General features: G+C 35.3%; 1 protein-coding gene across 7 annotated transcripts in view; it reads left to right on the top strand.

The window, feature by feature from the left end:
• LOC150104524 (neurotrimin-like) overlaps window positions 1-15079 on the top strand; it is a 569050-nt gene that overhangs the window by 176363 nt on the left and 377608 nt on the right. For 4 of the 7 annotated variants that reach the window (XM_090395720.1, XM_090395721.1, XM_090395719.1 and 1 more), the window contains one exon: window positions 6990-7079. The exons of the other annotated variants lie outside the window; for them this stretch is intronic. In XM_090395720.1, the coding sequence (XP_090251846.1) occupies window positions 7052-7079 (28 nt within the window). In that variant the 5' untranslated portion in view covers window positions 6990-7051. The remainder of the gene's footprint in view (window positions 1-6989; window positions 7080-15079) is intronic. 7 annotated transcript variants of the gene reach the window in all.

Raw genomic sequence — 15079 nt, 5'->3', positions numbered from 1 at the left:
ATATATTATCACACCATTACGCTATTTGTACACCGAAATGTATGAATTCTGAGTTGGTATCATTTCTCTAAGTTAGGAAGGTATAAACAGTTTTGATACTTGAAAAGTGCCACTAAATCATATAGTGGCACTTTTTAAGACATTTCCGTTATTTAAAAGTGTAATTTGCCGTTCCATTTCTATGAAGATGTCTGTGAAAAAGGAGAACACATTTTAAAAATATTTAAAATTTTTCTCTACGCGAGGCTTCCATCATTATTATTACTTGGTATCTTATTAGATTTGGCTCCACTGATGTACTTTTAATAATGTTCATCTTTGGGCTTCCTTGCAGTAGAGTGGTTATAGTATTCGGTAGGTGTTTGTCTGTCACCTGGTTGGAGCCACCGCTTAGATGGCTTGGCATGATTCAGGTCATGAGTGATAATTGTAGGTCGACCTTATCATAGCGAGATTTAGACTGATCTTTTAGGTCATTAAGTGTTTAGAGATGATATCCCAGGGCACTTTAAAAGGAGGTCGAAACCAATGTGGAATATTAAGGTAATTGGTGTGAAGTGGATACTCTCTATACATATAGACAAGTCGTGAACGTTTTGTTTGCCCAAAATTTGTTCGCTTAGCTTACCTTTACACTAACGTAAAGGTTTAAAATAAGAATATAATTTCTTGTCGATTATATAATAAACATATACTTATGGTATAAAATGTGCTACCCTGACAGCTGCGACTACCATCTTCGTATATTGAATACCTCGTGATTTAGGATTTCGCCTACCATCTCGTTATTTGAGGACTTGAATAATAAACTATTCATGCTGTAGTTTTACACTCGCTTTTTCATTCTATTACTCACTTCGTTTCAAAAATGATTTGCTTCCTGATTTGCTTATTGTTTATTCATCCGAACCAGACATTAAGGCCGAAGTGAAGGATTATGTAAAGCAAACTGTTTATCTTTCCTAGCGTAAAGTTAATTATTTCACTGATTATTGCAAGTTCAGATGTTCGTACTTACATTTCTAAGGCTTTATGTACATCGCTTCGTTTAGAAGATGGTAGCTTGTCTCTTGTGTTCCGATGGCAGGGATGATTTACCGAGTGTTTACTTTCTTTCCTGAATAAATTGCAACATTAATCATAAAATGAATGTTAATTCTGATATCAAAGGAGGTGGATTAGCTATTTCCATCGTAATTGTATGTTGTTTTTGTGCTTAAAACTAATTTATCAGTCAGTTTGCGCATGGTAATGTTTTCTAGAACACAAGGATTCGTGTACATGTTGCTTTTTCTTTTCTTTTTTTTTCATTATTCAACCTAATTTGCGTAAGTGCATTGTCCCCATTAACTTACTTTTTAGACTCGTTTCTAAATAAACTATCATCCATTAGCTTCACTATGAGTGAGTGTCAGTCCAATTGAACAACAGAACAGGTATGATTAGGTTGAATGTTAATTAAATATTCTCTATATTTAACTTTCCTAAATGCATAATTAAGGAGAGAAAGAGTGAAACCAAAGGTTAATGAAAGAATGTTACGTAATTCTGTATTATTGAAGTAAGAGTTTTTATAGTTCTCATGCTATTACAACAAGCAAGTTTGACCTTTATACGATATTAAAGTGATTTTGGTGTTTTTAATTAGAGGGTCGGTGATGTTTCCAGCTGAAAAATCAAAAGATGAAGCAGTGCATAAGATAATTTAGAGACTGAATTGTCCAAATAATATCGAGCCCATTCGGAGGGTTGTTGCAACGAGAGCAGCATCCCTCCCTTTAGACGAACTTATTGACTCACTGAATCTACTACTTACAATCACCTCTCATTTTACTTCCTCAGTTCTGTGGAAGAGCCTTCCCGGACTGCGACCATCAGCTCTTCAACAGCTTACATGGCTCTTGACCCCAGTTGAATTTAATAAAAAAATAAATAAATAAAACTTCAACAGGAATCCGAAAAACTAAACTCCTTTCAGTCTTTAAAAGAGTGAGATAATGACACTGATCCAAACAAAGACAGTAGGAATTTAGGGATAACTGCATAAGTAGCCTGGATTTTTAATAACTTATTTCTAGTGCGCAAGGTGGAGAATATTCCATTGGCATGAATTGCGCTATTGAATGTTTCATTGTAGGCATATACTTTGTTTGCATTCTAATAAATGGGTTTCTTCATCTTTTAGAACATTTGATTAAAAAGATCGGTAATCGATTCAGATTTCTGTGTGAGTGGAATGTATAATAAAGACATCTCATCTCAAGATCGATTAACCGATCTCAAGTGGGGATTGCAAAATTTCCACTTCCGAAAACTAGGGATATTATTCACGCAAAACGTGTGACTAATTTCCTAGCTATATTTGCTTGGACATAATTTTAAAAACCACCAAGTGAATTGGTGCTATGCTATGTACAGAATTCTTCGTTCTTCCTAAATAATGACCATTTTGTTGTTGCATTAAATATAAAGAAATTCAGCCGCATTTCTTTCAGTGGGCAACAGTAGATGATGGATGTGCTCATAAAGTCTCGCTGCATAATTTCCAGAATCTCTTCTGGCGGGGACGGGGCGATGTTCATCGAATAACGTGCTTATTTATGTTTTTAATATAACACATATAACACGTAATAATCAAGAACACAAACGAAATGTTTGGATGAATTGCAAAGCCAATTTAGATCATGGTTATGAACCATATCCGTTATTTCTATTCTTGCATACGCGGCTGAGGCCGCTTTCCGAATATTTTTAATTACTGAGCATAGGAATAGTCATGGCACTTATTTATTATAGCGGTGTAATCAGGGTAGTTTTCACTGGTGCAATAATTTTACGAATTACACGCCCGCGTAGTTAGAATCAAAATAATTGATCGCGCAGTATAGCTGTAGTATTATAATGATGATAATTGTAAGTAAATAATTACTGGTCTTGTCGTTGAAACTTAATATCGATTCTTTGATATGTGATTCGCTATATACATCCATCTCTCAAGCGACTTTAATAATTTTTAAATTTTGACTTTGAAATCATCAGACTAACAATATATTGGTTTAAGTATTTGAATATTTATTAATTTAGAATGAACGGTACCGATATGTCAGCACATGTCGTCTGCCTTCCTGTGTAAGACAGATACCCTTAGTCCACTGTACGTTAAACTATAAATGATATGTGGTGTAAAGAGTAATTCTGAAAGAATGTAATGATAGAATATCACAAATTCTGAAAGAATTTGTGATATTAAGACAGCATATCCCAGAAACATTATCAGTCGATAATAATGGGGGAATGCTGCCAATTTAAACAAATAAATCTTTGCCAACAGCGTATTATGTTATTAGTAGTATATCTTCTCAAATCAGCTTGCGGGAGAAATCACCTGAATGAGAGGAGCCCTTGCGAAGGATCTTGTCCGCAAACTGGACACGAACTGAAGTTTTCCTACCTCATAGTTGTCACTGAATAATTCGGGGAGCTCTACATCCCTCCGTTCACCGTCAAATATTCTACTGACCAATTGAGATTCTCGTTGTGCTAAAATGTTTCGTTTGATTGCCATTAGTCATGCTGATGTGCATCAGCTGCCTTAGTCAAGAAAAGTACAAGAAGATACACAAAGTTAACAAATACCAATTAACCAAGAGGGGGAGGGGTTGAAGGTTGGCACAAAAATCGTTACATCCAGATGTGCAAGCGATCAGTCAGGAATTAATATATGCTAACTTGTTTGGCTTAGATGTAGTAGGAGGCTACGTAAAGAGCTGGATAGTTTTAATTTATACGGACGGCAGCTGATGCACATCAGCATGACTAATGGCAATCAAACGAAACATTTTAGCACAACGAGAATCTCAATTGGTCAGTAGAATATTTGACAGTGAACGGAGGGATGTAGAGCTCCCCGAATTATTCAGTGACAACTATGAGGTAGGAAAACTTCAGTTCGTGTCCAGTTTGCGGACAAGATCCTTCGCAAGGGCTCCTCTCATTCAGGTGATTTCTCCCGCAAGCTGATTTGAGAAGATATACTACTAATAACATAATACGCTGTTGGCAAAGATTTATTTGTTTAAATTATAAGTTCCTCAAATCCACTAACGAATATAAAATACGACGGGAATTGCGAAAGTAATGACACCAGTGTGGAAGCTCACTCCAAATAAAATATATTTCAGTGATATAAAAATTAAAGTTTGTAGTATTATTTCTGTCCCATTTCCCAACTTTGTATCTCTTTCGTTATGCATTTTTTGATCTGTTAACAAAGGCGTATTAGCAAAACATTTAAAGTTGTTTTCCTAACTATTTTCTCATTTCTGCTTTAGCTCGTCTGTCGTTCTCAAAATAGACTCTTAAAATATGTTCAGTTTAGGAAATAACCAGATGTCCAGTGAAGTCAAGTAAGTTCCATAGGAATAGTCGCTGCTTTCTCTAAATGACAGTTGGAGAACTTGCAATCCTTTAATTTTTTTCACAAAAATATGGATTAGAATGTTACCATTTCAAATCTCTTCTGTTTTAGATTACCTTTGTTTTTCAGCATTTTTTTTTCATAAGACGAATTGCTGTAGAAGTAAGCAATATTGTGGTAAGAGTTGCATGAAGAATACTAATGAGAAAACGAAATTCCTTTAACCCATTCCATTGTTATTCTCTGTATGAGATCCACTTGGATATTACCACCTGGCATTACGGCTTTTCGTATACACAGGATCAGCTTAATGTTAGGTTATAAACTTAATTTTGTTTGGCCACACTCTCCCTGGAAGGTTAATCAGTTCATTTAAAAGAGGAAATGTCTAATTCTCTGTAAGGTAAAAAAAATCCTAACACGCTGCCCACAGCCGTCTTTTAAACTTTCAGTTGATCAGCCTTACACGTGTTCCTTTCTTGAATGGGATTCGAATTAGCATCGTTATTACCAGTTTATCTACGAAGCCTGTTGCTTATATCAGAAAATTGTTCACAGAAGTTGGTAATTCCTGTGCATGTAAAGCTTGAAGAATCCGATATACATTTTTCTGAGCGACATTTTAGCAAATAAGTTATTTCTTGTATAATGGTGAGTGTTCGAAGTCGACGCTGGCATACTACTCGTTTATGTTTCAACCAAGAGATGCCATAGGAATAAAGAAATTTTTATATAATAAAGTGCAGACGTTGAGCACCGCAATTTATTAATTATATAAAAGAATACAGCGATTCTAATAATCATTCTGTATACAAAGAATATAATGTTCGGTTGCAAGTGAAAAATTTAAGTAAGTATTAAAGCCAACCATGAGTTCGATATGAAGAATGCGGTGAGTATCATCTACAGAAATATAGCTATTTAAAGGCACAAGTGTTATTAAATAAAACTAACTTTTGTACTGGGTATTGGTTTATTTAAAATGAATTAAATAAACAAATTATTTAAAAATGTCAAGATTTGTAAGTTGTGGTAAAAAAAAGAAGATTAATACAAGTATTGAACGAAAATATTTTATTATATATTTTCGCCACATCTCTTGGAATAGAGACTACACTACAGATTCACGCTTGTTTATTTTTAAAACTGTTTATCAGATTCTAATAATAAATTCGTAATAAATGTCGACTTAAAATCAAGGCATGAACTGTGTAATGAGAAAATCTTTTATTTATAACAGAAACGGAAGAGAAATTTGAATGAATTGTAATGATTTTAAGTAAATGGAAAATTTATTCTCATGAGATGGAAAGTTTCATGAGTTTGGCATATTTGATATCAGTCGTCAGATTATCAGGAGATGATGAAAGAATGAGACATTCGTCTGTGAATTGGACTTGAAATTGCATTTTTTAACACTTTCATTGCCAGGCTGAAAATTGGAATTTCGTGTGGTGGCCAAATTTTTTTTATTTTTTTTTATTTAGTTAGCGACGTCTACGCGATAACGCGTGATCGGTAATGAACGTGTTAAGGAAAATAACAACCAACTTTCAGGCCTTCCTTAAATTCTGCATGATAAAAGTGCATTGTACGATAGAGGGCGTATTACATGAACGATGCTGTTTTGTTCGCGAAAAATAGAACATCGCAAGCATTTATGAAATGTACTTTTACAGCTTTAATAACAATACATTTTTTTAATAGTGTTTCTCTATGCCATAGGTGGCCAACAGCAGGCCCGCGTGCTGGATGCGGCCCTTAACGTGATTTTGTGCGGCCCATGGCAGGATAAAAACTATATTAAATTATATGTATTATCAATTTAGCTATTAGTTTCGACCGCAGATTTTCTGATTGATATACTAGTTATATTCATTATTGTTGATGACGGAAACAATTTATATTCTCAACACGGAATCAAAATTGCTTTTAAAAGATTTATAAAATCTACTGCTTCTCTGTGCGAGTTGTAGTAGGAGTTGGAGTGGTAGATTTCTATGCGCTGCAGAGTATCGCATCACTGAAGGTCACTTGCTCTGCTCTGGTTATAGTGATCAGTTTCAGAGACTCAGTTTCACAGTTAACAGTGTTATTGTTGCAATTTGTTTCCCCTGGTCAGTTATTTCAGCCTTTGTGTACTGTGAGTAAGAAATAAGATGTGCGAAGAAAACAGGTTCATTTCAGGATAAATGGGAAAATGAGTTTCTGTTTATAAACAATAACGACGACAAACCACAGTATCTTGTGTGTTTCAAAGTTAAATCGTCACAAAGAAGTTGACTGATTGATGACCACCTTCAGGATTTGTTACGAATATCGTCATCGTCGTTGAAATTCGACTTTGATGAACTTGTTGCCGTATATGAATGTCCACAGTGTTCTCATTAAGTTGTCCTACACGTAGAAAAACCAGAAATATGTAATTAAATTCAGTTTAACAACTTATATTTAAATCAATCAAGTATTTTATATTGTTCTCCCAGTGGTAACATGATTTAACAAATATAGTAATTCAATACATATAACTATATATTGCCTTGAAAAAATGCAGACTTTATTTTTATTTAAGGTCTGTCTAAAAGTGTGCGGCCCGTGACGCTACCACTCATCATATATTGGCCCTCGTATAGAATGAAGTTGGCCAGGCCTGCTCAGAATCGTTAGTATTTTTATATTTTGCAATTAGATGAATTCTGTTAAATGAAAAGTTTTCATTTTATAAGACGTTTAGCTTGATGGGATTGTAGTATACCCAAGACATCAAATGCGTTCTGCCTACAAAATAATTTGTGTATGCTGCACTGTCCTAAAGTAAGGTGTCTCGATCAACAGTGATAATGTGAACGTGCTACTTGCAACCTTAGTTTCACGCCCAGTGTAGCACTCAAATAAAATATCTTGGCATACTCTGTATAAAGTTCGCCCACCGATTAGAGACCCTTCGACACTTCTGCGCATGTCCCAAAAAGGAGAATCCATTCCGATAATAGAGTAATCAATCCGTCTTCTGGGATGAGTTTGTTTATTATTACAGGTCGGAAAATTTCGCTTTTCTTTTACGAACATTGTAGTTTTTAAAGTGTAACTATTTTGCTTGTATAACAGTTAGAAAAATGTACGTAGAGTATTAACAAAATTGAAAAAGGTATAGCATAAAACAAAAATTTAATAGAAATTTATTTTTAAGAAAGTTTTCTATAATGTAAAATTAATTATACAGAAAAACTGAAATTTTTTTCAAATGAACTTAGATATTCTAAACTTACAGTTGAGAGAACTGAGACACTTGAATGTCCTAAACCGATTAATTATTTATGACTTGTTGTGACTCTTTTAACAAACCTATGAAAAAAAAAAAGGTTGGAAAAAAATACCATTATCGAATCCTTTTAATCTTCAGAGTCATCTGATCGGTGTCCGAATCGCCATCACTTTCACTTAAACTGATCACCAAAGGTTCGCATAATTCTTCGGTAATTCCGTCTCTGTCCCAATACATATTTTCCAATGAGGTGACATGAAAGCAATATTTTCCTCGGTTTTTAACTGTTATACTTTCAATTGCCTGTTCTGAAAGCTTAAAAAGTTTCGACATGTCAATATCTCCAGTTACGTTGCGATGACGAAGGAAACTTTTCACTTCTGCCAAACATACTCAATAGCATTAATATAGCAATAGATTAAAACTACTCAATAGCATTAAAACAAAATCCGATTACATATAGTTTCCTTTTCCAAGGAAAATTAATTTTTTCTTTAAGCACAGGAATCAATTTCGGAACAGTTGGCACTCTTTTCTCGACCACATCAAATTTGTGGATAGTTCTTCTTATAACGTCTACATCAAAATCATTCAAAACCACGGTTTCGATGGTTTTCTTTCTCTGACGCGTTTTTTTTAGGAGATTTAAATTTTGGCTTACCTTCACCTTTTGATTATCTACGAATTCTTTTATGAGTCGACCCCGATACGCCCGCAATTGCACTTGCACGTTTTATGACTTGAGAAAGGGGAATAAGGAGACTGCCTTTCAACGATTCATTTTCGCAGAATGTCAGCACATGATTCAATATTCTTTTGCAAGAGCTACTGAAACGTTTAACAACAGAACTTGTTGACTGTACTGGATCCATCATACAAATTAATAATAAAAAATAATGCAAAAAAGAGACAACAGAAACTAGTACAGCGACAGACAAAGCATGTGATTTCGCATGTTTGCGACCAATTCGTACATCCTTCATTTCTTTCCTCTTCAGCATGAATCGACTATTCTTGGCGAAACGCCAAGCAGAGACCTACAAACGGTGGGCGAACTTAAAAAGGATAGTAATAATATTAAATATATTTATCACTTTCAAACAAGGTTCCCACTGCTTTGCTTGAAATAAATTTGAGAATTCCAGGAAGTGGTAATCATGGAAAACTGAAACAGTGATGGTCGTCTTCACGAGTAAGGAAATATCAGTTGGAGTTTTGAAAGAAAGAGAGTATTTAAATAATGTGATGAAGATTTAATTTATTTGAGTGAAACTAAAATTCAATTAAATACCTGACTTAGGTAAATGTATATTTGCTAAATAAGCAGTAAAGAGATTCGATTCTGGGTAAATGCAGTAAAGATAACATTCAAGGACACATTTTACTGCGGTTTATCGTTTGTCATAATTAGTTCTTTAAATAACAGTAAATTATTTTGGAAATAATTCTTGTCATATTGAGGTTACAAGACAGATCGGCTTTCAAAAATGTTGCTCATAAAGCTGGATAAAATCGCTTGATAAGTGCGAGTCTCAAGTCTAAATCTATCTTTCGTACTTTAATTAGGCTGTGGTGTAAAAAGAAATGTTTCTTGCACTTGGCAGCGCATTTCTTTCAGCATATCATAAATCTTTATTAACGACTCCAGAAGACTTTCTTTATCCAGCTAATTAGTGTCCTTCTTTTGCGAGTACCGCCAAAGATAACTACCGGTACATCACTTACGTAGCAGCTGCAGAAAGTAGGTTTTCATACACAGTCCTACATCAGTAAAGCGAATGTTGTGTGTTTAGCCAGCCATGCGTAAGAGTACTTATCCAAGTGAACTACATTTCTATTGTCTACTTTTTTTTATCTGTTTGTGTTATGTATCTTACATTATGTGATTCTATCTTTATTTAATGGGCATTTGAAATAAGTCAATCTCACATGAAGTAATACTTTTATTAATTTCAAAATGTGGATTCAACTTACGTTAGCATTTAAAGCGATACTTTCTCTAGTAGTCGTGGACTCATGTATTACATTTTGATTTCTTATTTAATTCACCCAATATTTTCACAAGGCACATTTTGGTTTGATCTTATTTTTATTTTGCGGATTAAGAGAAGGGGATTACATTGCTCTTTTGAAGATCGGAGATTATAACTTTGAGAAATACTTCCCACAGAATTCAGGTACATGGATTGAAAGATGAATGGGAGATCGTAACGAACTCCGAGAGTGAACAATAGCGGGTAGTGGGCAACTGTTGATCGTGTTGTTGCAGATTTAGCAGAAATGTAGAGGGCAAAGATGGATACTAGTTTTGTTAAACATTACGCACGGAAGTATTAGTAGAGAAAGAAACACTGAAACGGACTGTCTGCGGGATACAGGCTAGAGCGACAATGAGAGAGTAGTAGTAAAGAAGAGTACACCAAATTTGGGCATATATACAAAATTAATAGCAGGATAGGTGAAACAACGTCATGAACGAACGAACCCAAGAATGAATACAAGTGATGTAGTTATCATCATCATCATGAATCATGGGCTCACTGCCCGCTGATGTCTGATGCTCGTTTCACCATCTTCTTCCACCTTTCTTTGTCCAGTGCACTGTGGCGCAGTTTTTGTACACCCATTCCACACCAGTCTTTTATATCGTCTATCCATTCTCTGTATGGTCTCCCTCTTCTGTTTAAACCATCCAAAATAACAAACATAAATGTCTTTATCTTCCGGTACTCACTCATTCTACAGATGTGTCCAAATAAATGCAGCTTTCGTTTTATAATCTTCTGCATTAGACTCTGTTTTGGTTGTATCTTCTGATAGAGCTCTTCATTGGGGATTTTCTGTATCCATCCTATTCTTAGAATCTTCCTGTAACAAGTTCTTTCAAATGACAAAATTATTTTTCTTGATTCCTTATTTATTACCCACGTTTCAGATCCGTACAGTACACCGCTGAAGATGCATGTTTCCAATACTCTTAGTTTTGTTTGCAGGCTGATCACTTTACTTTTCCAGATGTTATCCATGGCCTTCAGATTTGTTCTTCCCTTTGCAATCCTGATCTTTATTTCTATTTTACAGTCCAAGTCATATGTCAGTTTACTTCCCAAATATGTGAATTGTTCTACATTTTCTATATCAGTTCCATCCACTTGTATCTTTTGTTTCATGTTCTTCTCACCAAATACCATTGTCTTTGTTTTTTTCAAAGTTCATAACAAGTCCAAATCTCTTCCCTTCCTCATTTAACAGTTTCAGTTAAATACCTCTAATAATAACAATGTCATTTGCAAATCTCAGATTGCTAATTCTCATTCCGTGTACAGATATTCCTTTGGCATCTTTTTTCATTTTATCCATTGCGCTTTCTAAATGTGCGATGAAAATGCTTGGTGATATTGGGTCTCCCTGTCTAGTATCTCTGCTTGTTTTAAACCATTTCCCCAAATCATCACCTAATCTAACTGCTGCAACTGCATTCTGGTAAACATCTTTTAATATGGCTATTAATTTTTTTTATCAATTCCATAGGATTCCAGAACTGCTAATGTCACTTTCTGGTCAATACTGTCAAATGCTTTCTGAAAATCAACAATGCAAGTATATATGTTTTTGTTTTTTCTCCTAACTTTCTCTGCTATTAACCTCATTGTCAAAATCTGTTGAATTGTAGTTCTATCCTTCCCAAATCCTGCTTGCTCGTCTGCAAGGTATGCTTCCAATTGTGTTCTCAATCTTTGTGTCAATATGATCATCATCACTTTACCAAGGAGATTTATCAAGGCAATTGTTCTATAATTTTGACATTCTAGCTTATTTCCTTTCTTGTATAATGTTACTAATATTGATTTCACCCACTGCTCTGGCATTTTCCCTTCTTTCCATACCATATTGCATAGTTGGTGCATTTCTGTAACCATACTTTCACCACCATATTTATCGTTACCACGACTCTTGTTGTGTTTTAGCCGTCCTATTGCTTTTTCTACCTCTCCTCTTAAAATGTTCATATCATGCTCATTACCTGGTGGTGATATCTGCTTCAATTCTTCAATGAGTTTGTTTCCCACTGCTACCTGAATCTAGTTTTTCTTCATATAACTCACTACAGAATCTTGTTCACCGCTGTACAATTTTTTCTTTATTCATCAATACTTTGCCCTTTTCATCTTTAATTGTGGTCTGTTTTGGTTGCCACTTTCTATTAATGGTTCTGATCATTTTGTATACCTCCCTTGTTTTATGCTCTCCATAGTACTGTTCTATATTGTTGCATTGGGCTTCTGACCATTTCATTTTATCCATTATGACTGCTTTTTTCACCTCATTACACTTTCTTCTATATTGCTCTTCTATTTGTTCTGATGTATCCCTTCTTATCTTCAACGTTCTTTTCTTCTGTACTAACTTCAGTGTTTCTTTTATAATCCATTTCGTCTTGATTTTCTCTTCTTTTGGTACTGTTTCTTCAACTGCATGTTCTATCGCCTTCATTACACGAGTGAAAAACTCGAATTTTTCACTCTTAAATTCGACTTTTTTTCTTTCTCCACACTTTTAAGTTTCTCTGCTAACACTGTTCTGTACCTTTTTCCTATTTCTGCTTCACTTATTCGTGTTGTATCTCTTTTATTCTGATGTTGGGGTTTATATTTCTTTTTCAGTTTCATCTTGATGTTTGCAATCACTAAGCTATGGTCCGAGTCTATATCCGTACCTTTGAAAAGTTCGACATTGCTGTACTGATGTTATCCATCTTCTTTTAATCATAATCATATCAATCATGTTTTTGGTTTTCCCATCATTTGATCGCCACGTCCATTTTCTACACTCCTTTTGTTGGAATCTTGTGTTACAGATCATCATCTCGTAGTCCACAGCAAATTCTAACAATTTTTCACCTCGTTCATTTCTTTCTCCGAAACCATATTTTCCCATGACTTTTTCCCAACCATCATTATCTATTCCAACCTTGGCATTCCAGTCCCCTTCAATAATTAGCACATCTTGCTTTGGTATTGTTTCTATTGTCTCTGTCAGATCTTTGTAGAATAAATCAATATCCTCATCTGCTGTCAGATGTGGGTGCATATATCTGGACTATTGATATGTTGAATGGCTTTGCCTGAAAGCTTGCTACTATGATTCGTTCATTTACTGGTTTGTAGCTTAACAGTGCCTCTCGAGCTCTTTTGCTGAGAAGGAAGCCAACTCCTGCTTCGTGCATGGTGTCATGTCCTGACCATATTACTTCGCATCCATTGATCTCTCCAGATGATGTCCATCTCATCTCTGCCAATCCTAGTATATCCCACCGATATCTCTTCATTTCCTCACGAAGTAGTTATAATTTTCCTAACATCAAGAGTGTCCGCACATTCCATGTTCCTACTGATAACAGTTCTGTTAGTTTCAGTTTCTGTTTCCTTTCGGTATCCCACTTTTCGATCCAATCTCGTTCGCTCGATTGGTATCGCGGGCCTTGTTTATCCGGGCGACGCCCGAGCCGGCATGTTGTAGCTGTTGGTTGTATAGGCATGAGATAACAATCATGTATTTTCTTTACGGTCGGAGCATCGACATTCATCTGACCGACCCTCCTCCTTTATCCAGGCTTGGGACTGGCATGAGACCCCTCAGGATCCCATGACGGAGTCGATGTAGTTATGCCAGTAAAAATATTTTGTCCGAGATTAAAAAAAACATCTGCGATTGACTCAACAAATGAGCATGATCAAGAGTGTGTGTGTGGGGGGGGGGATTGTATTTTTAAGAGAAAAAATAGTGTTTCTAAGCATCAATGGTGACTCAGTTCCGTCATCCGATTGAAAGAAAAAATATGGAGATAACTATTGAGAGTATTGGTTGTAGGTTTTGGAACCTGATGCTTTAGCATTACACGATTTCTCTTAAGAGTAAGAGGATTAGGGAGTGCTATTATTAGCAAAATTACGGAAAAAGCTTTCACGTCAGCTCGAGGTCATTTATGCATTCGAGAAAGAGGGCGAATAATGTAACACATCGTTAATAGAGAAATGTGAAGAGTGAACACATTTCAAATAACCAGCAACCTGAAAGAAAACTGGCAAAAAAATTTCGAAAGGTGAAAGGCAGACTATAATATGAAGAAAGGCTGAAAAGCCTCATGTGACAGAACCAACAAAATGTCTGAAAAATGTAAAGTACATCAGAGGATTCGTCAAACATGCTAACCTTCACCAAATAGCTGGTGGTTCCCTAGGTGATGAAGTTGACTGCTGATTATCTTGTTAATTACTTTAACAGGTACCCAATGGAGAACAGTAGTTCGAGACAATGACTATAAACAGTTACCTATTTTTGTATTGGACAAAATATGGGCCTTCTACCGCTTGCGAATGAATTTTCTGCTGAATCTAATTCGATATAGCGAAGATCGAAAAGCGTTAGTTTCGCATGAACATCTCATATGTGAAATTGGGGGATACCATAAGGACTAGACATCTTTTTGATACCTAGTTTTTTCGATTCTGTTGACATCTTTCTGCTGGCAGACCACAGTCAAGGCATATGGTGCTGTTCCTGAATAGCAGAAGGTGATTAGTATTGATCATCTTTTCAGATGTTGGAAGAGAATAATGATGTTGCAATAATAACACTTGCGTTAAAGAAATAAAAGAGGAAAATTATACCCAACGTCCTTTACAAGCCACCAGAAAGCATCACCGCGGTTTGGGACTACAAATAGAGCTATTACTTGAAATTCCCACACACAGATTTTACTTTCATTGTCCAACGAAATATCCCCACCTTCTTATGGAGGTCTAAAGTAACTTGTTTGTTTGTCTGGTCTCAGGTTTGCATGCTCCTCTTCTTGCATTCAATGCGATGCATGAGTCTGAGGACATGATGAATAACTGAAATCAATACCTACCCAATTAGAGGACTTAGTAGCCGATTTGCTAATCGGATGCTGGCAAATCGTTTACGTTCGCACTATTACCTAGCAAATGCTAGATAATAGAGCAAATCATATCTGATGTCCACCCCCATGAATAATCAATTTGATTCAAATAGCCAATAATCCTAACCACTAATTCGGCTATTTTCTGCTTAGAAGTAGACCGAATATTGAATTACGCCAGAAAGTGCAGGAACTGTAGGACAGTCATCCGAGTTCTCTTGGTGTGGGAGATATGTCGAATGTTCCACTCTCCATGTTCATGTTATTGAATCTTTATTTTTTTTTTTTTCATCTCCTCGCCAAACGTGAAATACAAATAGAGTAGAACTGTGGATTAGAAAACAATTTCATAATCAAATTAACAAAAATTACGATTAAATAAAATCGGCAAAACTCAAAAAAGCAAACAGAAAAAAAAGAAAAAACTTATATCCAATTCATGTAAGTTTAACTA

Source organism: Typopeltis vanoorti, chromosome 7 (genome assembly GCF_054136105.1).
Source record: "Typopeltis vanoorti isolate ZY-2024b chromosome 7, IOZ_Tvanoo_1.0, whole genome shotgun sequence".
Lineage (NCBI taxonomy): Eukaryota > Metazoa > Arthropoda > Arachnida > Uropygi > Thelyphonidae > Typopeltis > Typopeltis vanoorti.
This window is presented reverse-complemented; position numbering and strand designations above follow the sequence as displayed.